Source organism: Syngnathoides biaculeatus, chromosome 5, assembly GCF_019802595.1.
Source record: "Syngnathoides biaculeatus isolate LvHL_M chromosome 5, ASM1980259v1, whole genome shotgun sequence".
Taxonomy (NCBI): domain Eukaryota; kingdom Metazoa; phylum Chordata; class Actinopteri; order Syngnathiformes; family Syngnathidae; genus Syngnathoides; species Syngnathoides biaculeatus.
In genome coordinates this window covers 8,934,019-8,960,089 of record NC_084644.1, presented here as the reverse complement: position 1 = coordinate 8,960,089, position 26,071 = coordinate 8,934,019, and the positions used below count along the sequence as shown (strand labels likewise).

General features: G+C 42.4%; 1 protein-coding gene across 2 annotated transcripts in view; it reads left to right on the top strand.

The window, feature by feature from the left end:
- The window catches only part of LOC133501531 (ubiquitin-conjugating enzyme E2 E2), a 57,163-nt gene that overhangs the window by 2,514 nt on the left and 28,578 nt on the right, over nucleotides 1-26,071 (top strand). For both annotated transcript variants that reach the window (XM_061821388.1, XM_061821387.1), the window contains exons 2-3: nucleotides 685-871; nucleotides 6,290-6,340. In XM_061821388.1, the coding sequence (XP_061677372.1) occupies nucleotides 693-871; nucleotides 6,290-6,340 (230 nt within the window). In that variant the 5' untranslated portion in view covers nucleotides 685-692. The remainder of the gene's footprint in view (nucleotides 1-684; nucleotides 872-6,289; nucleotides 6,341-26,071) is intronic.

Here is a 26,071-nt window from a genome sequence, read left to right as displayed (position 1 = left end):
TGAAGACATTCAGTTTTCAGTAAATAACTATATACAGAAATTGAACAAGTAATTTAAATAGACATTCGTCAATTGTGTTCTGATATAGTGGTTTTTTTTTTTTATCTCTCTCATCAGCCCCAAAATCATGATCATGTAAAGCCTAGGTTGAATATGGGTTGGTTTCCCCAAAAAAACACCATGATCATTTCTTAACAAAAAAATGGTGACAATGGTCTTTTTGTGGAACGACATCAGCGAGAACAGTAACTTTAATCTTAATATATTTTGCTCTGGTGATACCCAAGATTAAAACAACAAAGACGGGGGGAAAGGGCTTTTGCTGTCAAAACGTATTCACAACTAAGAAGCGCGCCGTGAGCGACACTGACTCACCGCATGGCTGGAATTGAAAGTCACTGGCTTTTTTTTTTTTTACATGGTGTCCTCGACAATTTAGAAACTGTTTGAAACCCAATTCTTTTTTTTTTTTTTGGGGTGTGTGGGGGCAACTTGATTTTGACGTTGATGCAGGATGCACATCTTAAAAAGTCAGCGAAAGACTGTCCTAACCAATTTTTAACGAAAAGGTGGACATTGGGTTACCTGACAATGTTATTAATGATGTTTATGTAACCTGCCATAATACTAATCACACAAATGGATATTTTTTTTATGCTCCTGGGCTTTCTCTTACCTGTGCAGGGCCTACGATGTCCAGTGAAGTGCAAAGACCGGACGACAGCCCCAGCACCAGCGGCGGCAGCTCGGACATCGAGCAGCGCGAGTCGTCGGTACCGACCGAGCAAGAGCGGGAACAAGCGCAGCCCAAAAAGAAGGAGACCAAGATCTCCAGTAAAACCGCCGCTAAACTGTCGACGAGTGCCAAGAGGTAAGACAGCCCCCCTGCCGGCTTCCCTTCTTAACCCCCTCCTCCTCTAGCGTGGCGGGTATACGGGGTTGTTTGTTAAATAGGCACCCTGAGGGTGTGAAGCTGTGTAAAAACCACAGTAGTCCCAAAGGCATTGTCATTTCAAACATGCCTGTTATTCCGTGGGACCGTAAACCTTTTTGTAGAAAGAAACTAACACACACACACGCATCAATGGCACTTCATTACCTTCATTGGAAGGAGAGCTGTCGTTAGAATGGATTTACAGTGAATCCGTTTTTTGTGTGATAAAGGGACCAGATGACAAAAATGAATGTAGCTTTTTCACTCCAGGATGCTTGAAATTCATTTCTTGAAACGCAATTTTGAAAGTATTCCTTACGTGACATTTCTCTGTTTTGCTGTGAAACAATAATAGAGACTATTGTAGAAAATTATTTTGATTGAAGTTCTCGCTCGGAGTGAGCAGGTTGGATAGGATTAGAAATGAGTTCATTAGAGGGACAGCCAAAGTTGAATGTTTTAGAGATAAGGTGAGAGAGAGCAGACCTCGACGGTTTGGACATGTCCAGAGGCGAGAGAGTGAGTAAATTGCTAGAAGGGTGCTGAGGATGCAGCTGCCAGGCAAAAGAGCGAGAGGAAGACCACAGCAAAGGTTGATGGATGTTGTGAGGGAGGACGTGTCAGAGAGGAAGCTGCACGAGGTAGGCTTAGATGGAAAAAGATGACAAGCTGTGGCGACCCTTAATGGGACAAACCGAAAGGAAAAAAAGAAGAATTTTGATTCTTCGGGATGGAAATTGAAGGACCCATAACATTCTGGCAGAGTGCAAAAGAGCGAGAGGAAGACCAAAGGAAAGGTTGATGGATGTTGTGAGGGAGGACATGAAGACTTTGGGTGTTAGAGAGGAAGATGCACAAGATAGGGTTAGATGGAAAAAGAAGAAGAAGAATTGTAGAAAATGATTTTGAGGAGAACCTATCCTTTATTCGTAAAAAATAAAATAAATGCTTGACTAGTCATTTTTTTCGTGTGCCCAGGTCAAAACCCTGTTTAATCTATAAATAGTGCTTTGGTGGCATCTTTCATTTGCGATCCAAGGAACTATGTTGAATTAAGTTGAAAAGGTTCATGTGGAGTTTTTCTGGCATCATGTGGCATATTTGTTCCAAGAACTACGTTGAAGTGACATCTGGTGATTTACTGGCATTTTGGTGCTAGGGAACTAGGTTGAAGTGACTTGAGGAGTTTCATGTAGTAGTTTTCTGCCATCCTGTCACATCTACAAGCAATTATATACAACACAAATGGAGGGTAGCAATTACTCACAGATTTTTGCTATTTGTTGCAGACCTCAGTGTATATCATCCAAAAACTGCAGGGGAATCCTGTCATGTGAAATGCCATTGAGAAGCTAACGGTAATTACCATAGTTTAGAGTAATTACAAGCTTTCAAACTGTTATTTTAACACTCACGCAGCAGCAATACATGAGCCGAACATACAACAATGCCCACAGGCATATAATCGCTCTCTGCTTTGTGGGAATCAAGAATGTTCCTGGAACTTAGTAGGGGACCTTCTCTGCCGGTTCTTGCTTTTAATTATGCAAAATTTCTTCCAGTAGGCCTCAGTGCATATGTCTAAGATTTTGGTAACCCTTTATGTTCATAAGTAGTATTTAAGGTCAATATGAGCGAGGAATGCCAAGGATGAATACTGTAGCTTGTGTGCTTCCCTCTAAAGAAAGCCATAATGGCAGAATTGTGCAGAAGACCTTTTTTTTTCCAGATTTGTAAGTTGACAAGGTGCGGGGTGAAGACACTAGGCTGCAATTCCGTTTCTATCAAGCGACTAAATGCGCATGTGGTTTTGTTTTGGAATTCCGTTCAGATCACATTATTGTCGTCATCCAGTGCAGTTTTGAGCACCAGCGTCAGATAAATAGCACGGATTGTCCTACCAGCTGATCTGACATCTGTTTTAAGACGACACATCAGCAATCAGATGGACGCAGTTTGAATTTGAAGTTTTATCGGGACGTTGGAATTGCGTCATGATCAATATTTGACAATGTTCTCCATCATGCAGTTTCGGGTATGTCACCCTTTTTTTATTTACCGTTTGCAGTTATAGTCATAAAATGTTGTTAGGTATAGTACATACATTAAAATAAAATTCTACTTGGCTAACAAGGGACACATTCTGATGCTGGAAGCTTTGCATATGAGTCTCGTTTTCATCATTTATTTTTTTGTTTTTGAGTGTCACGGGGGTTCACGTCATAAAAGTGTTGGCCTCACAGTTCTGAGGACCCGGGGTTCGATCCCAACCCTGCCTGTGTGGAGTTTCCATGTTCTCCCCGTGCCTGCGTGGGTTTTCTCCAGGCACTCGGGTTTCCTTCCACATCCCAAAAACATCCATCCATCCATCCATTTTCTTCATCGCTTATCCTCACGAGGGTCGGGGGGAGTGCTGGAGCCTATCCCAGCTGTCATTGGGCTGGAGGCGGGGTACACCCTGAACTGGTTGCCAGCCAATCGCAGGGCACATAGAGACAAACAGCCGCACTCTCAATCACACCTAGGGGCAATTTAGACTGTCCAATTAATATTGCATGTTTTTGGGATGTGGGAGGAAACCGGAATGCCCAGAGGAAACCCACACAGGCACGGGGAGAACATGCAAACTCCACACAGGCGGGTCTGGGATTGAACCCAGGACCTCAGAACTGTGAGGCCAACGGTTTACCAGATGCCCCACCGTGCCGCCTCTCCCCAAAACATGTAACATTAATTGGACACTCTAAATTGCCCCTCGGTGTGATTGTGAGTGTGTTTGTCTATCTCTATGTGCCCTGCAATTGGCTGGCAACCAGTTCAGGGTGTAATCCGCCTCCTGCCCGTTGACAGCTGGGATAGGCTCCAGCACTCCCCCTCACCCTCGTGAGGATAAGCGCCAAATAAAATGGATGGATGGATGTTTTACTTTGACACGAACTTCTTGATTTGAACCTGCTGATGTGATGATTTTTGTCTTCATTTTTGTTTTTATTCAGTCTTGTTTAAAAAAGAAAAAATCTTCAGTAAAGCCCAGTTTATTTTGCTTTTTATGATCGGTGCTGTACAAATAAATACTTTCCTTTCTTTGCCTTGCCTAAATCCTATATCCATTCATCCAAGCGTTTCCTTTATGAACAGTCAAAAAAACACCTTTTCAATCATCCAACCACGTTTTGACTTCAGGAAAAGTTATAAAATCACGGTTTTCCATTCTTAACCAACTGAAATTATTTCACATGTAATTAAATTCTATCCATCCACCCAGTCAAGTGGTGCCTTAAGAGACAATCTGAAAGCAATTTTTTTTTTCCTCACAAAATAATAGATTTTGTTGTAAATGTCCTTAAATGTTGTCAGTCAGTCCTATCGGATGTTAAATTCAGGTACTGTTCTAAATAAATGAACTAAATTCTCACTGGAGCGATTCGCAGCTGAGTATGAAGCAGCTGGGATGAGAATCAGCACCTGCAAATCCAAGACTATGGTCCTCACTCGGAAAAGGGTGGCGTGCCCTCTCCAGATCGGGGATGAGATCCTTCCCCAAGAGGAGGATTTCAAGTATCTTGGGGCCTTGTTCACGAGTGAGGGAAGAACAGAGCGGGAGAGCGACAGCATAGGCAGTGATGCGGACGTTGTGGTAAAGAGGGACCTAAGTTGAAAGGCGACGCTCTTAATTTACCAGTCGATTTACGTTCCTACCCTCACCTATGGGCACGAGCTGTGGGTCGTGACCGAAATAACAAGATCCTGGAAACAAGCAGCCGAAAGGAGTTTCCTCCGCAGGGTGTCCGGACTCTCCCTTAGAGATAGGCTGAAAAGCTCGGTCATCCGGGAGGGGCTCGGTGTCGAGCCGCTCCTCCTTCACATTGAAAGGAGCCAGATGAGGTGGCTCGGGCATCTGATTCGGATGCAACCCGGACGCCTCCCCGGTGAGGTGTTCCGGGCACGTCCCACCGGAAAGAGACCCCGAGGACGACCCAGGACACGCCGGAGAGACTATGTCTCTCGGCTGGCTTGGGAACACCTCAGGATCCCTCCGGAAGAAGTGGCTGGGGAAAGGGAAGTCTGGGTATCCCTGCTGAAGCTACTTCCCCAGCGACCCAACCCAGAAAACCGGTAGATAATGGAAGGATGGATGTTCTAAATAAAACCATACAGACTACACACCACACAATGCCGGTATTTCCAAATTGCCTTAAATGCTATGTCTATAGTCATTCATCCATCGCCTTGTTGCCTTCAGAAGCAGTCTGAAATCACAATTTTCCCCTTGCTCAGAAAATTGTGGGGGGCAGCCTCCCCACCACTGCTGAAATCTTCACCAGCAGGTACAGAAAGTGTGTTCTCACCATATCACGCACACCTTCTCTTCCAGCTGCTAACCTCGAGCACGAGGCTAAGGAGCATCTGATGTCGGTCCATCAGGCCGAGCAACATTTTCGCCATTTGACTGTTAAACTTTTGAACAGTACTCTGTAGCCATGATATTAGCCTTCGCACCCCCCTCCCCCATTTGTATTCATCCCTGCACGATGAACAGTTGTTTCAAATACAATTCAAGCCTCCTGCATTTGTATTTTTTATGGATCTAAATCACACATTCACAACTCCAAATAAGTATTTTGGGCTTATTTTTTGTTTCTCAAGTCTTGAGACGCATTGGGCTGATCTTGGGTAACACATTTTTGCGCCATATCATGTGTAAATGTGATGGAATGACACAGTCCTTGATTACTTGAAAAAAAAAATATAACTGAGACTGTTCTAAATGGGGGCAGCATGGTGGAGCAACTGGTAAAGTGTTGGCCTCACTGTTCTGAGATCCCGGGCTCAATCCCGGCCCCACCCGTGTGGAGTTTGCACATTCTCCCTGTGCCTTTGTGGGTTTTCTCTGGGCACTCCGGTTTCCTCCCACATCCCAAAAACATGTAACATTAATTGGACACTCTAAAATTGCCCCTAGGTGTGATTGTCAGTGCGACTGTTTGCCTCCATTTGCCCTGAAATTGGCTGGCAACCAGTTCAGGGTGTACCCCGCTTCCTGCCCGTTGACAGCTGGGATAGGCTCCAGCATTCCCCGTGACCCTCGTGAGGATAAGCGGCAAAGAAAATTAATGAACTGATGGATGTTGTAAATGTCTTTGAAATCTTACCAACTATTTAATAATCCCTCACGGGAGGAATCAAGTATCCATCGATCTGGGCATCTACATTTGTATTTGCTTTCGGTCGTGAGCATAACCTCAAACACAGCAAATTTGTTTTGCTTTCTAAAGACTCGAGTAAGTGCATCCTTGATGGAAGTCATTAAAACTATCACTAAAATGTCTTTTTCTCTTCTCTTTTTCTGCCCAGGATTCAAAAGGAGCTGGCTGAAATTACATTAGATCCTCCTCCAAACTGCAGGTGAGACCCTCTTATCTGCCTTGTGATGATTGCTCTGCTGATGGACAATGCTGCTGTTTGTGTGCACGCGTGCACTCTTTTCACGTTTATGGCTGCAGCGAGAGCGCAAAAAAAGAACTGCGGTGCCACTTTTAAAAGCAGTTTTCATTCCTTTATTATTTTCCTGACCCTGTGTAGCAGTCACTGCCTATTGTGTGATATTGTCTCTCTTTCTCTCTATCTCTCTTACTCCTCTCTGTCTCTCACTCTCTCTCGGGCCTTTTGAGGACAAGAGATTTTGCTGTCGAGCCACATGCGTCCATCTTCCCTCACGGGGATGCCTTGCAGGAAGGAGCTTTTTATCAGCTTCCGTGACACTGTTAGTGATGCCGCCTTTGCTGGCAGTAGTTTGAGTAGATGATGGGGGTGTTTTCTCGTTTTGTTCTGGGGGTGCCCGTTTGCGTTAGTTCTCTCGAAGAACCTTACTCTTCAATGTTGACAAAAATCTACATTGTTTTACTTAGTTCGATTGTATTTGAAAGCTTATACAGACCCTCTAAAACACAATTTTAGGAGACTTTTTTGGTTGCAGTTTGAGGGAATGATGTTGCTGTTTTGTGGCTTTGTTCCCAATTGTGCAGTCGAGTGGTCATCAACGCGCCTTCATAAAGTGTTTATAAGCATTCATCTAAGATTCTTTATAAATCTAAATGCCAATTTTTGTCTTTATATTTGAAAAATAGTCCTGCTGTAAAGATACTATCATAATTGAGTCTTTGTCAGTTGTAGTTTGAAATGGCAATGGTGTTGTTGGTTTTATGACACCCCCCCCCCTTTTCCCGAGGCCATCGATGGCGTCCTTCATGATGTGAAACACAAAGCTAACCTTTTCATTGCAAGTTAATCTTCCATCCATCCATCCATCCATTTTCTTAGCGTCTTATCCTCACGAGGGTCGCAGGAGTGCTGGAGCCTATCTCAGCTGTCAACGGGCAGGAGGCGGGGAACACTCTGAACTGGTTGCCAGCCAATCGCAGGGCACATGGAGACAAACAACAGTCCCACTCACAATCACACCGGGGCGATTTAGAATGTCCAATTAATGTTGCATGTTTTGGGGTATGGGGGGAAACCGGAGTGCCCGGAGAAAACCCAGGCAGGCACGGGGAGAACATGCAAACTCCACAGAGGCAGGACCGGGATTGAACTTCAGAAACAAACAAAACATTTAGCAGACATGCAGTTTATTTAAACAGTCATACAGAGTCACCAAAGACACTATTTAATCACTTTAGGATGCTGTTTGTTTTTTGGCTTTGTTCTTAAAAGGCCCTTTCGCACTGCATTTGGCAAGGTGTGCCGCCCCCACTTTCCATTTCATTATGTATGTGCTAAGGGGTTGGGGGCGGGTTTTGGAGCGACTCGACTGCATCAGAAAGCTTCTCCAATGGCGAAGTGCCCGGCTGAGTGATTTCTGACTGCTAATTTGGCAGACTTGGCAGACTTGTACTCTCAACGGCAAGGGTGACATGGAGAAAGCCATAATAATTGCAGTGTCCCATTATCCCGAACTTTGGGTCAATATAAAAATAAGAGATGTCACCGCGAGACGCTTTTAAACTCCCTCTCAAAGCTCCTCGCTCAGCGTGAAATACACCTCGAAGCGCTCTTCACGGAACTGTAAAGCTCACGAACATGCTTAATCTCAGAGATCCTGATGTGAAATTAGTATGGGATATATGTACCCATTCCCTTTTTGTGCCGGTGTATCACCTCATACCACTCCTTAAAATAATAAGTTAGAGCAGGGGTCCCCAGACCTTTTTATCCAAAGATCTACCTTTCAAGCAGCCAGCCTCTCGCGATCTACTGGGGGGACCCGTGCATTGCTAGAACACGCCTTTATCTGGGTGGGTTTGACTTATCTGCCACATCTCAATCAAGCGACGAGATGGATGAGAGGCTGACGTCTTTCTTTTTTTTTTTATTTATTTTTTTTTTTTATTTGGCATGCTGTCACGCACTTGACCAAAACTGCCTCCATCTGGCGCGATCGACACATTGAACACCCCTGAGTTAGAGCTTTTTTTTTGCTGCAATGACATACATCTTGCCGACTTTTGATCCACTCAGCAAGAAATCCCTCCTAATTTCCTTCTTGGCTGCTACGTCACCTATTTCAAATGGCGCTGTAGTTGTTGCGCGTTGTTGTGGGGGCCCTTCCATAGGCACGAGTTTGCTGGGATGAGAATTTTCCGCCGATCGGCGGATTTCCAACTTTTCCAGACCATAAGGACCATTCTCGAGATAAGCGCGAATCCTTTGAGAAAATTTGCGGGGGGCGGGGGGGTACGGTATCTTGCGCCTGCCTCTCGGTGGTGGGCTCCGAGCTGCAAGTTCAACTTAGTGCTAGCACAAGCACGACTATCATATGCCGTTCTAACTTGCTCGCTAGTGTAAATATTTGCATTTTGCGACATAAACATTAAAACTCATTTGCGTCAGATTACTCGATTGGACAACAGAGTTATACAGTATAACGATCCAATCGTGTTAGTGGTTAATGGAGTTTCACCATTGCCATATAGATGTGTTCTCGGTTCTCAGAAATCGCTGTTGTTAGTTAGCCAAGTAATGGCGCGTGGGACTTTGATAGCGCGAACTGAGCGATGGTGTGTTCAAAGTTTTAAGACGACAAAAGTGTTAGAAAAAAAGGATGAAGATCGAGCGAGGGCAATTGACAAGGATGCTGGAATCAAAAACTGTTTCAGACGGGCATGGCTTGAAAAAAGTGTAAGCGTGCAGATAGGACCAAAAACGACATGTCTAACCGAAGACATACAAAAAGTGGACATTCTAAGCAAAGTGCTGTGCACTCTGTGTTCCGATAGGAGCAAAAAATATCCAGGAGGAAACTCAAACCCCCCCCCAATCATTCAGCCACTCATGACCACATTTAAAGCCCAAATGCAGAGCTAACCTTTTCACTGCACGTAGGTCAAAGGCGATAATGTATTTGATATGTACCAAAACACAAAGAGTGCAGCCTCAATGGAATGGACTATTTGGGGGGTGTTGTTTGATATCGAGCTCGTGCACCTACGTCATAAAATAACGTGACGTTTGTTTATCTCGCCGATTGACGGTCTAACAAGGCATTGTTCAATGCTTAGTCGGATGAAGACGAGAAAAATACGTCTTATAGCACGACGCCCAGAGTCTTGTCCGATACCGTCAGACATTTAGAAGGTGAAAATAAACAAAGGTACGTGTAAAAATGAGAGACACTTGGCATAGAGGACCCATATTTCATGCCGAAGTCGACGTTTTCCCCGATAAGAAATTGGACTGTTAATTCTCTCCCGCTTGTCTTGGGCAACTGGATCTACACATGGATCTGGTGAGTAAGTCGTCGAGATTTACACGGAAAAGTTTGAAAGCGTATGAAAGTCTGGACGCATACAAATACTTTGTTCCTGGATCTGTTCTCAATCAGGAATAAATCCCACAAAGTGGTGGTTTTGACAGCTTGTGAACTCGGAAGTGTGTTCGGCCACACGTTAACCTTTGCCGGAATCCATCAATCTTTTCAGCTAGTATTCAATACAAATACCAATATTTCAATAAATGACCCCTGGTTTAACACAAACTTGCATTCATGAACTATGATGGGGGGTGGGGGGGGTGGGCGGAGTCGTCTCCACGGAACATCCACTGTGGCGATTGCGGCCACACTTAACCTTCGTAAACTTCTGCGACAGTGTTTTTACATACGCATTTTCTCAAATGAGCCAATTTGGCATTATAAATACTTCTTGGTAATTTGAGATTGAGAAGAATCATTTCTACCTGAAATGAAGTGATCGCTACACAGGCGTGTGCGTATTTTGGTTGGGCACCATCCATTATGTTTAATTGCCGAAATCCATTGATATTTTCTGGTCTTTTCAGATGATATTCCATAGAATGATCTCTTTGAATATCTGTCTCGTCTATTGTGACAACCAACAGCACAACAGGTCTCAGATATTGTAAATATTGTCCTCCGGTTCAATGTCTGTTTGACCGGCAATATGGGGCGGTGAAAATGGTGAAGTCATGTGCACGAGCTCTATAAGCACATTTATTTAAAAGGCATATGCATCCTATTACTGTACAGCACAATCCTATTTTGTAGTTTTTTTATTCATGGGTCAAAACAGCTTGTACAGTACAAAGTTATTGTAAATGTAAAAAAGCTTGAAAATGTTTGAAAGTGTGAAATTTTTATACAAAACATACCACACCAGACTGCTATGTTATAGTGACATTGTTAACGTGGAGTACTAATTGCTAAGCTACTAAGTTCCTTTCATGAGCTTGTTCAGTCCCAACGGCCCGTTTTATCCAATATCCGTTACATCTCGGTCCATTCTATCCAGAGTTTCACTGTTTTGCACATTAGATTCTTTTTTTCTCTTTCTCTCTTAAGGCCAAAAAAAAGAGGTGTGGTTCAGATTTCCTACATTTCAGAATTAGGATCAGTAGGTAGGGATATTTTATTTATTTATCTGTTTGTTTGTTCGCTTGCTTACTTATTTATTTAATTATTTATTGGGGGGGTGGCCAAAATATTTTTACTCCGTCTCCAGCACATGGTGCCGCCATTTTCTTATCAGTTCTCGTGAATTCAGGTTCATTGGTGCTCAACACAGAGCTAACCTTTTCACTCTTTTAATTACAATAGTATAAAAATATGATGGAAATCATGTTTTTTTTTTTCGAACTCACCAGTGGTCTTGAAGGCTTAGTGCACGTTAGGATGGTTGGACACGAAACTGTTTGTATTACATTGATTAAAGATACTGTATCATCGCTTCAAGAAATTGCGTTGGTTGATGTTTGAGATTAATTTAGAGGGGCTTTGATGAGGGGGCAACCAGTCAGAATTTAAATTATCTGGTTGTCAAAGCAAATCTCCTGACTCTTTTCACTTTGTGGCTATCAAAGACAATATTTAATCTGTACAAAAACATGCTTGGTTTTGTCAGTTGTCTTTACCTTAAGTTTGTTGAACACATTTTTGTTCGCAGTTTATGTTTAATTAATCAATGAATCATAATTCTAGTAGAGTTTGTTGGTTGTAGTCTGAGACGTTTTTGGGGTTTAAAGCCAAACCGTTTGCCTACGAGCCATCTGGCCATCGATTGCGCCACTCTGCAAATGAGGGCTGCGAATCAATCACCCCCATCGTCGTTAGCACTCAGCGCGGCGCTAACCTTTTCTTAGCAGCTTCTAGCCCAGTTTGTTATGATACCTGAGGCTAAAAGAAATGTTGTTTTTCCTCGAGGACCTTTTCAGACACCCACAAGTGCACCCCGTTACCCCCAACCCCAGCACACACACTTTATTTTTTTTAATTTTTAATAAATGTGGGTTGGCTCCCATGCAGGATTTGGCTGGAGGAAGTAATTTGAAAGTAAAATAATCGCCAGAGGAGATTTTGCAGTCTTGGTAGGGGGGACGAGTTGCCCGGGAAACAATTAAGCTTCCTCAAGATAATCCCTTCCAACATGCGCGCGCGTTTGTGTGTGTGTGTGTGTGTGTGTGTCGGGGGGTGTAACGTGTGTGAGTGTGCGTTCGGAGCTATGATACCTTCATCTAATAATTACTCTGCCTGCGGTGATGATATGTAGGGTGGTGGCGGACAGGGAGAAGCGACATTTCCTCGCGCGCTCGTTTGGTATTCCGCTCGCTTCCCGCTCTTGCCCCGGACCGAGCTCGCTTGAAAGGTTATTCATTTGAGCGGCTGCGACAAATGGAGTCACAGGCTGTTGGCCTTCTTCTGGAGGCAGGAAGAAGAGTGCTGCTAAAGACATCCACTTGGGAGCCTTACACAAAACGCGGCCCCGGTCGGGTGGGAGGGGTACGGGCTTGGGGCCGGTTGATTTGTGTCATCTCCGCTCCCTCGGTTGCCAACCATTACCAAATCGTCTTGACTATTATTTGGGGCGTTTCGTGTTAGGTTGGGCAGATGTGGTAAGATGTAATTACTGTTTAGTGGTAATTCAGTGGTTTTTGACTGCTGTTGACCATTTTGTTCCTTGTTCTCGCGTTTTCTGTTCTGTACGTCGTACCAGGCAGCAAACGACTGCTGGAGAAAAATTCCTTCTGTGTTCTACGCCCTTGGCCATTAAAGCTGAGCTGATTCTGATTGTCAGACTGGGACGTGTATTTACCTATGGTTACAAAAGTCGCAAAGACTTGGGCTGGTATCGGATTCTGAATGTTTGTTGATAATGTGCAGTAGTATTTATGTTTATGGTAAAACTATCCAATTACACTTAAAAAATGTATTACTTTGAAATTCCTGGGTAAATAACTTTCCCATTGATCAGGAAGTCTAGGTACATAAGTACATGTAAAGAAAATATACAATAAACAAAGTGGGGTGACGATTTTCTATATAAATTACTGTCTACTTCTGTGCCCATCTTCACTTTGTATGTAAAGTAATGTCAGAGAGGAAAGGAACTGATATTACCCATGCTAGTTAGGTAATTATCTGCGTCTCTGTGCATGTGTGTGTAATCCGAGCCACAAACATGGCAATTGAAGGAGTTATAGTGATGCATCGGTTCTCGACCACAATCCGTTCCAGAAAAAGGTTCGAGAAGTGACTTGTGCGAAAACCAAATCGATGTTTCCCATTACAATGAATGGAAAAAGAAATAATGCGTTCCAAGCCTAAAAAAATTGGGCTTTTTAGAGCATTTTTTTAGCTTTTCCTGATAATAAACTGCATAGCAAAAATACATGTATAGTTTAAATACTTTATATAATAAAATAATTTAAGGAATATATTGATTTTTTGCTTAAAGTGTATGGTTTATTAGTAGAGTATGCTAGGCTGGGAGTGCATTCCCGTATCTGTAGCGACTCGGCCCCCAGCCTTGTAAGCTTTTTTTATTAACAAAAGTGCACAATAAGTTTAAGCAAGCAACTTGCCTTCTTTGGAGCCATGATTGGGGGTGAATACGGTCATCCTCGATAAGAAGAAAAACAACAGTCACTACCAGGACACGTCTGTGTACAGAGGCTGTGTTATACAGAATAACAAAAAGTCGCTGGTTGCGCCGCGCGAATTATGTCATTTCTGGGTTGTTTTTTTTTTCGGATGGCGTTCGAATTGACAACAAAACGCGTCATGGGGGGGTCAGCTGCTTGCGCCACGTCCATGGTATCATATCCGTTTTTTTTTCAGCGGCATGGGAATTCACAACAAAGCGCATCGTGGGTCAGCTTGTCTGGCCGCGCACAACATGTTATTTCAGGGTTTTGTCGGGGGCGTTCGAGTACCAATTTTCGTTGGAAAACAACCCAAAAAAAATCTTGAAATTTTTGTTTGAAAACCGATTTGTTCACAAATGGGGACGTTTGAGAACCAAGGCTTTACTTCAAATCCATATCTCAAGGCCCCGCTGTATTGTTGAAGTGATATTTAGCAACTGTTCCAGTATTTTTGTTGCCTCTGTTGTTAGAGGAAGTTACGTTGAGTCTTCGCTGCATCGACGTGTGCACTTCTGGTTCTTTTTTTTTTCCTAAATCCAGTAATCTGTAAATTAATAGTTTGTGGTGTATGTACAATATGGAGTACAGTACTTATATTCGCCATTTTAAACATTTTAAGTGTGGGAGGAATTAATTGTCGTTTTTCTGTATTTGCGGCATCCCTATCCACCACAAATAGCATTGCTTTACTATCGCTGATTGTCATTATTTAATCTGGTGTTCTTTAAACAGTGACAGGAGAAAACTTTACAGCTGACACCGCACACATCGCATCACGTGATCTACGCTACCCTCCCATGAATGGTCCATTGTAGTCACAGGCTGTGATGACGTACTCCGGTCCTCTCTGTTTCACATATCAACTCCACCGCCACCTTCTCGATCAATTTTGCAGCATAATTAAACGTATTAAGTGGTCTCCGAGATCCATTTGTTCTAGCAGACACTGTTCCACGTTGCTTATTGTTGTTTGTTTCTTGTTACAGAAAGGAAAATAAAAAATGACTGCTAGAAATGGCCAAAAAATACATTGGAAACTCCCCCCCTGTGGCATCTATGCTAATACCAGCCGTAGCGACACCCCGGACACGGAGGAGAACTGGACTACATTTTGAAAACGGCGCGTTTGTGTTGTGCTCGAATATAATGGCAAAGTGCACGCAGGATATCCGGAACGACGTTAGCACAGTCGCCACCCGCACGATTGTAAACAACCATTTTGACATGATCATTATTCTTTGTCACACCTACTGATGCAACTGGAGCGCCGTTTGTCCAGCGCTCACACCTGCACACGCGTCGTTGTTTTGACTGTTAATTAAACCCTCCTGCGACAAAGAGGTGACATCCAGCGGGCTCGGTCATCGCCTCCTATTTATTATTTGTCTTATTCTCCGAGTGAAAGGAGTCGTGTTATTTGAGTGAAGCGTCATAAAACACGACAGGGTTAGTTCAAAAGCAGCAGGAGGCAATTAAACTGTAGTAGGCGTCATAACGCAATATTTTAGCCTAGTTATCCGACTAAACCTCTCATGAATATGAGTCAGTCTGTCTGGATGTACGTCCTCTGATGCTTGGTTTTGATTGACGCTGGCGCTGAGACGTTGACACTGGTATTGTGCTTGTAGTTTGCGGTATGGTAATAGTTCTTCCCTGCTGTGTCGTGATAGTTGGTAGGCATACTAATTTCTAGGGATGTACATATACAACTTTTTTTTCAAGACCGAGATTGAGTACAAGTACGTGCATTTAAATAATCATCGATACCAACTACTAATACTGTATGCATATTAGGTCTTGGAATTGTGAGTTTTTTAACCCATTCATGGGCAGCATCCCATTTTTTGGACATCGTGATTTTCACGCATTATATCCTTCAGTATATCAAAATATTTAAGTGTTTTAATCTGATTCTGATTCCGTTTTTTGGGACAGTCCACTGAGAAAACCCAAGTAACCTCTCCCGGGCAGCATCCCATTTTTGGGACAAGATTATAAATTGATAAAATTATCATATAACTTAACCATAAACGAAAAAGAAGTGTTATTTCCTTGATTGTGGCCTGTTAGGAGACTTTTATCTCAATAAGGCAAAAAATTGCAACCCTGCCCATGAATGAGTTAAATCAAATATTGTTCAAAAAAACGAAACTCCACTCAACTATACTGTACCACTTTTTAGAGTAACAACTTGTCATTGCTGACATTTTGACAGCGTGGACGATAGGGGTTGAAACTTTATGCTTGATAGACGGCCCACTGCTACAACCTGCGGGGGTGACCGCCTCGGTCGCTGGCCAAGTGAAGTTAATCATCCATTTTGCAGCTCATAGTTTGCAGTTGGCGGTCTCTGTGTGGAGTAAGAGAGTTTTTTTTGTTGTTTTCAGTCAAGAGTAAGAGTACAGTATCAGTAATGGCACCAATGCTGGTATTGGTGAATCCCTACTAATTTCCGGTAGCCCATCTTTGGCGTTTGCCATTATATACCGCAATAAGCTTTTGAACTTTTGCTAAAGGATGTTTTATGTTTAAATTCACAATTTTTAAAGGTCTAGTGTCATCCCTACAAACATTCTAAAATAGATATTGAAATGAAAAATATAAGATTATTCACTTCAATGTCCACACGAAAAAATTAATATGAGCAGAGAGCGCGTCATCCATGCGCAAAATTGCGGAAGTCTCATTCGACATCCAAGTGGTTGCCATACTGGCTGCATTTACTGTCCGTGACGTCACCCCGTACATTCGCCATTGAAAACACACTGTGGCCCCTACTGTGGGAGACGAACACGCCCCTTCTAACACGGAAGCTCTTTTCGAAGAAAACATCTCACAACCGAGTGAAGTGTCCGGGGCAATGTTACCCTATTGTTTCGAGCCATATTTAGATGACATGCGGATCACGGCCAAACCACCTCCCCGCCCTTTCGAACTCCGCGTGGCGGTGATAAACGCCCACTTCTGCGGCAGAAATGAGCGACCGCGGGATGGCCGAGCTAGCTGGCTCAGCCATGTTGACAAGGCCGGCGGCAATCCACAAGGCCTGTGGAGGCCGTCCTTCAGTGGCTGCTGCATGGAAGCCTTCCGATCCGCACATCAACACATTTAGCATGAAATGAAAATTAAGCCACCACCACCCCCCACCACCCACTATTGTTTTTTTTTTTAGTAGCTGTATACACACCTACCTGTTATTTGGAACCCACGAAGCTGTCGTCCGTTGTACCTGTGCAATCCATTTTTCACGACGAACCGGGTCTCTTGCAAACTTATGAAGGGTAAATCCATCATCCCGAGTGTTCAAGCAATGTCCAGCAATGCAACGAGCCGGCATTTTGGCTAACACAAAGAAACAATGAGCTACCTTCCCGGAGGTAAAACTAATGGAAAAAAAAACGAGTCCCCTTTGAGGGCGGTCCTGCCATATACATCACTTCCTGCTTCTTCTCGAAAACAAATCCCTCGAGAGGATTTTCATGCCGGGAGTTACATAAAGCTGTATACGTCAAAATCATGTTTTGTGGTGAAAAAGCGCATGGGTCCATGTTGACTGCGTTTTTTTTTCATTAATAACATACTAAAAATAATGCATTTCATGATAGTGGCACTTTAACTTCTGTGTCAGTTTTTCTGTATCCTGCAACATAGAGTGAGGCTAAAAATCAGCCTATTCAGATATTTTGGGTAGGTCTGTAACACATAGCCTGCGCTAAACAGGGTTCACTGTAGTTTAGTAGTAGCCCTATTCATATGCCACTAATCCTGTTCTAATGAATTTGAGTCACTCCAGCTACATGTACACCCCCTGGAGACAGAATTTGTAGTGGTATGGTAAGTTTTGATTGACGCTACCCTAGAGTGGTATTAATGTCTTTTATAGTGCACGTATAAGTGTGGTCCATCATGATCAGATATCCTTGTGATATTTTTGGTCTCAAAGCCGAGGCTGTTTCACACAGAGATCCCACAAAATTGCCAGATGGAGACAGCTAATTAGATGACACCGGCGTGTGATGTGACGAACAGCAACAATTGTTGTCAACACAACACAGCGCGGGAAGTGAGTTGAGTCTGTGTTAAGCTTTACACGAACTATTCCTGTTATTCTCATAGTGGCCATCACAGCTCGACTACTCTGTTATTACATACAATGCCAACATTTCATGTTTATTCACTTTACATATAACTCCGCAATAATGTGAATTTGCAACTTACAATAGAATCTCTATCAGAGAACATTTGTTTTTAACTATAGGAACATCAATTTAATGATTTTTTTTTTAATTTATTCACTATTACACTGCTTATCCCGCTACTAATCGAGTACCGTATTTTCCGCATTATAAGGCGCACCTAAAAGCCTTTAATTTTCTCAAAAGCCAACGGTGCGCCTTATAATCCGGTGTCCCTTATATATGTATCATTATTGAGCCTTTAGTGCAGCTCCATCTATTGCAGTGATTTCCAACCTTTATAGAGCCAAGGCACATATTTTACAATTGAAAAATCCCAAGGCACACCGACAAAAGTAAATGTCACCAAAAATGGATAGATTAATTACTGTATGTACTTCCTGCCATCTAATAGAAGAGGTTTTTTTGTTCTGTCTGTCATTGTGCCTCACTGGCATAAATAGATGAATAAAGATACATTATTTCTTGAAAATAAATGCTTTTTTTAGCAATTATATAAAATTGGATAACGTCCCACGGCACACCTGAAGAGCCGCTCACGGCACACTAATGTACACTGTTTGGGAATCACTGATCTAATATGTGCATAACGTAACCCCACCCTCTACTATCGCATCTATTCTGTGCGCCTTATATATGAAAAAAAGTTCTAAAATGGGCCATTCATTGAAGGTGCGCCTTATATTGCGGTGCACCTTATAGTGCGGAAAATACGTTAATTGGGTAAAATTTGATTTGCGATTATTATACAACATAATCTGCATGTGATGTGCAGGTTTTCTTGTTCTCCGCTTGAGGTTCCCATCATTACAATGTAGACTGTATTATATGTTACTTTGAATGTGTATGCCCTAAAAGGGCCTGACCTGTTGAGTGACGTCGGAATCAGCAAATGAGCACGTAGAGTTAGCTGTTGTGGTCTCAGATTAGCGGCTCCTGATAACTGTTCGCCAGCTAAATGTTGTTGAGTCCCCCGGACATGATTTTTTTTCCAGACAGACCTTTATGGGCCTTGGTGGAGGTTTTTACTGTACTGTTATTGTCATTTCTGTTGTTGTAATTGGACGTGCATTTTAATACCCAAGACGCTTCTCTGTTTTTTTAGATTTTTAGTCTGCGTGATTTCATGTATCTACCAAATCTGCTGTCTTGCCTCCTCATTTGTTATCTCCTCACTTGTCAAATCCCCTCCTCCTCTTCTCCCGCTACATTTATCAGAAGGACGCCTTGGATTTTAGTCGTTAAGTCTTCCTCGTTCATCACATTAAAGACAGAGCCGGAGCTCTGCAGCTTTTCCCTCCGCAGAGACGGTGATGTAATGTTAGTAGAGGCATTTCACTCTCAAGTAGTTCCTGTTCACACAGTGATATTAGTGTTGTTCGGTGTTTTTTGTTTTTTTTTTATCTGTTTTTTCATTAGCACCAAAATCACCTTCAGTGGAAAATTCTGAGGGGGAAAAGGTTTTTAACGCCCAGAGGAAGTGGAAAATATGGTAGCTCAGTTAAACAAAGTGGTGAATAATTGATGATGGCCCCAAAACTGTTACATTTTTATCACAGCCCATTTTAAAGGCTATATATTATGGAATTATGAAATATATATATTTTTTTTACTTACAGATGAGTGTCTGGTATGCCTGCCCACCCATCAAGTGTGACATTAAACAACCAAGTAAATTTTGTTCTTCGCCTGTTTCTCAAAATGTGTGCGTAGTTGTTGAGAATTTTAAAGCAGTGAATAAGTGATGATCTGCCAAAAAGAAAACCCGATTCATCTTACAAAACTTTAAAAAAAAAATCTCAGGGGGTGGAAGCTCCTGCTGGCTGTAGAAAAACTTCTTGTTTTACTATTAGCAGCAATAATAATAATCATGCAACTACTTATAGTGATAGTCAAGGCACTCAAAGATGCTTTACAAATTTCAAATATTCGACTGTTGAATATATTTTTAAAAATAATTTTTGAGGTATTTTCTATAACCTGTTCATTTTGCATACAAACTGGAATTTGAGGGGATAAAAAAATCAAAAGTAATAGATATAATTACAAGAAGCAACGATGGTTGAAACTGGATGCAGTAAAAGAAGCATAAAACAAAAACACCCTATGTCTACATTTTTAATTTGTCCAGTTTTGGCTGTGAACAAGCTTGAAAGGACAGTAAAATAAAACATGGCCTGAGGGTTAAATGTTTGTCAGCGACTGTTTAATGGTGATGCGTAAAGATACTAATCATGACATAAACATCGCCACTTCATATCATGTATCATCTGTAAACAAGTCACTTTATTTAACGTACTGTCCTCATAAGTCCTCATCTCCTCGTTATGATGCATCGGTTGGGGGGAGGGGGGGTGCATGTGAGTGACTCAGCCGGCGTAGCTCTTCAGCACTGTCGCCATTAAGCGCAGCAGGCGGGCTTATCAATATTCATGACATGGAGGAAAGGGGGTTGGGGGTGGGGGGCGACAGCGGTGTGAGTTTCAGGAAAAGCTCCCGGGTATTCAGCGGTGTTCAGCGACCCGTGCGGCTCAGCTGCAGTGATTGTTGGCTGAAAGATGTGAAAAAACAAGCAACCTCTGTTTGCGTTTGACCTCACGTGATCGATTGCCGTTCTGTAGTTGCCCTTACTTCCTTATGAATATTGATGAATCATATCCACCCTTCAGTCCGTGTGATTTCCCCCATGTGGCATTGACCTTTTTAGTGCTTTTACACTTTGACTACAGAATGAGAGAACCTTAACGGAAGCGGAATCAGAAGTGCTTCCATCAAGGTGAACCTGAAGGGGAACAGTTTTGTTTTGTAACTGAAATGTGTGATATTATACAATGTCAAAAGCTTCTTTTCACAGCGATCTTGCTAAATTAATTACTGAATTAAGGACATCTGCATTTCGTCGTCTTTTACTTAACACTATAAACTTGAATCTAATTTAAACTAATAGATGATCTCGCAATAGGCCAACCTTACATTTGACTCGGAATAAAAAAAAAACAAAACAAAGATGTTTTTGCATTTGACTACTGTAATTTCTGGACTATAAGCTCCACCTGATTATAAGCCTCTCCCCTTACATTTTTAAAGGAAAAAACATTTTGTACATACATAAGCCGCACCTGTCTATAAGCCTCATGTGCCCACATTGAAAGATGATATATTTACGTAGAGTTTTCAAAGTTTTAATGATATACCTTAGCTTTTCTTTCCAAACAGTGCCTGTGACACGGCAGCAATACGGTAGTAACAAAGCACTAACAGGGCTGGGTAAAAAAAAAAAAAAAAAAAAAAACATACCGGTAAAAGTCACTGAGACGCGGCAGTCACACAGCAGCAACACGGTTCAGGCCACCTGCTTCTATTACCTCTGAAAGCTTTTTTTCATCTTTTTACATTGCTCCAGTTCTTCCCGCTACCATTTCCAGCGTCTCACCATCAATTTATTAATGCCAAGTTTACATGCAGCAGCTCTGTTTCCTTATTTATCGGACAGCTCAATTGCTTTTAACTTGAAAGCTGCGTCATGTGCATTTCTTCTTGCATTTTCCATGGTGAGGGTCTGTTCATGCTAATTTTATTCATGCACAAAGCGTGAAGTTACATTAAACTTGCGTCTTCCTCGACACATATATTCCACCCGTCTCACTCTTACCTTTTCTTCTCGAGCGCCCCTGGTGGGCGTGAGTAACAATGCACAAATTAGCCGCATCATTGTATAAGCCGCATGGTTGAAAGCATGTGACAAAAGTCGCGGTTTATAGTCCGGAAAATACCGTATATTGTGATAAGTCGAGTCACAGTCGATTAATGGATCGTGTCATTTATATTTGTTCAGCACAGTACACCAGTCCCCAGCCTTTTTTTGAACCACAGTTGGGTTTTACTTAAATGCATTTCAACATACAGGCACAGATATTAAGGTTGCGTCAATTACGATAATGTCAGATGTACGGTATATGCTGCCTTCATTCCTCACGGCCAATCCTGTGCTCCTGCTAGCACTAGCGGTAAACAGACTAGCCAAAGTTACCAAGGCTAACCTATATTCTCCTCTAAACCATCTTATCTTTCTAAGTAGCGAGATGCCAAAAACGAGTGATTTTTTTTTTCATCAATAGAGCATAGTGAAGTCGACTCATTGGTTATATGAGTAATCAGTTCAACCCCCAGGCAGGACGGCAGGCCAGGAAATGACACAAATGAACTTTTAGAGTAAAAGGCATCCTCACAAAATGGCCGTGAACGAAGATGTGTCAATATACCGACTTTGGGTTTGATACACCTCCCAGCAGAATCAGAACAGCAACCTGGACAAATCATAGCTTCAACAGGTAGTGTGAAAGGAATGTTTTGGTTGACATAAGTCCCTTTTACATAGAGGTCACTCCGTCAATTTGTCAGTCAGTGTAAGGTATGTGCAAACAGAAATATGGAATTAGGTTTTTTTCTTTTTTACAGCTAAGCATAAATGAGGATTTTTTTTCTTTTTGGATGTATGTTTTCTGGATTTTAAAAATAGCCCCCTTTAAAATTGATTTTCCACAGCCTTTGTCATGTCTGTAAAGTGCCAATATTGAATTTGCCAGCTTTCACTGGAGACTGTTTTTGACTGACGTCACACACCTTCCGATTTAGAACGCGGACGCCATCTTGGTTTGGTGAATTCACATAAACACACGTAACTAAGCAGGGGTCATTTCAAAAAGCCGTATGAATGGAGGCACAATGATAAGTTATCGGTTACTCAAACGGGCATTGTAAAGCGTCTTTCTTTCGACTGCCAGCTGTGATCAAGAACCAGTGCAAGAAAACGGAGGAGTTGGCAACCAAACGGCGACAACTGTGGCTGTCTCGTATTAGCATAGCCCATCTAGCAGCGAGGCACAATACTTGTGTGTGTGAATGCAATGCATGTCTCCAGAATCTGTATTTTCTGATTTATTATAATAAGTTTGCAAAAACGAATTACCGCACCGCCAGCTGTTTCGTGAGTTGAGTTAAAAGTGGCGAAAAAGGTGCGGGCTCCACTTGAGACTCGTCCCAGTCGAGTCTCTCTTTCTCTCCCTCTCGGTGACAAAAACGAAAATAATAATCTACACCTCTTTCATTGGTATAATCAACATAATTTAACACAACGCTGACTATAATCACGCGGTACATATTTAAATTGCATTCTGCGGTACACTAACCTTAGCAATGTGGAGACACGGGTTGCTTACATTGTTTACCGCCGCGTGACAAACCCAGCCATTTATAAATTGGCTGTAGGCCTCCAGATGTTTGCAATTCTTTAGTTGGTCCACGGTATAAGCGCTTGTCGAGAAGAGGAGATAGTGGACGATGTCTGGATAGGTTACCCGACGCCCACAGGTGTGTGCTCCATTTGTGTTTCTCTAAGGCATACAGGTCGATATTGTTGATCAAAGCGCAATTCTTGTCGCAACAGTTTCTTCAAACAACATCTAATGAGCACCGCTAACTTTCCAAAGTCTTTTCAGCCGTCATGCGTCACTTTTAACAGTCGTACGAACATTTGTGTAACTCCGCTCTACATGCAAAAGCATTAGAGTGAACGGCGCGTCAGTAGAGGTGCCCCGGATGTAGTGACATGGCCGAAAACAGACCAGTGTTCAAATCAGCCCTCTATTGTGTTGAAAGCATTTGTCGCCGACATCACCACCCGCATGTGAGCGTTTGTTCATTTATTTTTGAAAGACACAAGCAAATAAATGTTGTTTCTACCCCATATCTCTCATGTGCACCAATTTGGCATAAAGGGAGTGTTAAGGGGGGATTAAAAAAAATGCCAATTTGACAAAAATGTTGTTGTGTAATCATGCCCTCAGGCAGACGTTACTGCTCTGTTACTAGGCGAAATATTAGCAGGAATTCTTCATGGGCCCCATACCGTCTGTCCGTGTCAGTGCCATTTAAACTTAACGTTGAACCAGGGAAAAGGAATCCTGGCTTTACACTGAGCAGAATATACCGTCAACAAGGACTTTTCAATCTTTAAAAGGGCTTAAAAATTGCCAATTGGATGACATCATTATGTTAACATGCGTTTATGCAGGCATTACGGTTCTGTTACCAGGCAGAATATGGGTGGGAAGACTTCATAACTCCATGACATGTCAGAGCGAGCTATCCAGAATGAAGGTAAAAAAAAAAAAAAAAAAAAAGCTGTGCCGAACATATGGTCGTGGACTTGTTTTTTCCCCACACGCATCCAGGAAAATCATTTTCACCCGTGCCTAGCGCTTCATTTTCTTCCCCGCGCAGGCTTATGCGCGGAAAAGAAAAAACATTTGCTTGTGTAGAAAGGAGGCACGACTCCCCCAATCCTTCCCCTCCTCGTGAGACCAGCCAGAGTTTAATTTATCCTTAATATTTTCCACTGCCCCACTCGCGCCTGATCCATGTCAATGAATTCTCCGTGTTCCTGTTATGAAGGTGCTTTAAGCGTGAAACACAGGAGCACTGTGGACATTTTGCCATTGCACACACCACACACTCTTCATTGAGTAGCAGGTCGAGTCTTTGACAGAATTAATTTTTTGTCAGGTGAATAAACAACAATTAAACTTAAACTTGCCTTGATGCATTGTCGGTCTTTTGTCGGAGGTCTCGCCGCACAAAGGTTGAACAAATAATGGGGGGCCGGATGCACTCTGTTTTTGGGATGGCTCTTTAAAGCAAAGCGAATTTATTTGGTATCACAATGCGCTTTACATGATTCAAACTTTTCAAATACAATGAAAACATTTGGAAAAAGTGCAAGAAAAGTGGAACTCCTATAAAACACATGAGAAAACATGAGTTTTTAATCTGGATTTAAAAACACACTTGGGGTTGACGTCTACTCTGTTGGCAATTTAGTCCATTTTTTGCAGCACAATAGCTAAATGCTGCTTCACCGTGTTTGCTTTGGACTCTGCACTCCATAGGCCTAAGTCAGTTGATGTCAGAGTCGCACTGGGTTTGTATTGCATTAGCATTTTCTTTCATGTATTCAGGACCTAAACCTTTTAGTGATTTATAGACCAGTTGCAGAACTTTAAAATCTATTCTAAACTGTCTGGAAGCCAGTGTAAAGACTTGACAAATGGAGTTTTATTCTCTGACCGCTTTGTTCTGGTCACAACCGGAGCTACAGCGTTCTGAACCAGCTGCAGCTGTTTAATGCTCTTTTTGGGGAGCCCAGTCAGAAGATACAATAGTCAAGTGTACTTGAGATAAAATCATGGATGAGCTTCTCCTGATCTGCTTGACACATGCAAGCCTTCACTGTGTTCCTCAGATGGTAAAAGGCTGTTTAAGTAATTGATATGATTGTTGAAGGTCAGGTCGGAATCTATCAGAACACCAAGGTTTCGGACTTGGTCTTTCCTTTTTCCTTTTTAATTTATTGCCAAAAAGAATTATTTCAGTTTTGTTGTGGTTTAGTTGAAGGAAATTTTGGCTCATCCAATTATCTGCTTTTTTAGACAGTGGCAAAACACCCCGATTGAACTTTAGTCATGTGGAGACACGTGTCATCTGCATAGCTATGATGGGTCATTTCCAGAACTTCAGTTTTTACTTTCTCTTCATTTATCTGTGGGAAATGTCACTAAAATCAAGTATGCAAATAAACTCAAGACTTACCATGAGTTTTAAGTCTTTACGCCGGGAAAATATTACTTAAACTCTTTGTTTAACATAAAGACAAATGCAGCGCTCATTGGCTGGATTTAAACTGCACGTCCAGGTGCCCATGTCAAGAGACTTAATGCGTATATTTGTTCCTTTTTAATTTTTTGCACTCATTTTTTATTAAAGAATTGCCAAATTGGTGTATTGTAAATATTTACTTTATCATAAGAAAAATCATATTCCAATAAACTTACGGTTGTATACTGCTCTCACATAGGCAAGCAGAGCCACGGCTGCGTTATTTTTACTGAACAGGAAAAACGCACACAAACTACCAAGAAACTGGTTTGATTCCAACTTCTTATTTCACTCTCTAGATCACACCCCTTATGGCACACATATAACACTAAACAAGCAGTAATTTTGCACTATTGCATATCTCTGTACAATACTGTGGGGCATGATGAATCGGCTGGTAAAGCATTGGCCTCACAGTTCTGAGGACCCGGATTCAATCCCAGCCCGCCTGTGTGGAGTTTGCATGTTCTCCCCGTGCCTGCGTGGGTTTTCTCCGGGCACTCCGGTTTCCTCCCACATCCCAAAAACATGCAACATTAATTGGACACTCTAAATTGCCCCTAGGTGTGATTGTGAGTGCAGCTGTTTGTCCCGTTGTGCTCTGCGATTGGCTGGTAACCAGTTCAGCGTGTACAACGCCTCCTGCCCATTGACAGCTGGGATCGGCTCCAGCACTCCCCGCGACCCTTGTGATGATAAGCGGCTACAAAAATGGATGGATGGAGGAATAATTCTGCCCTCAAGTGTCCAAGGTTCGCGCGTCAGAAGAAGCAGCACAATGTCCATTGACATA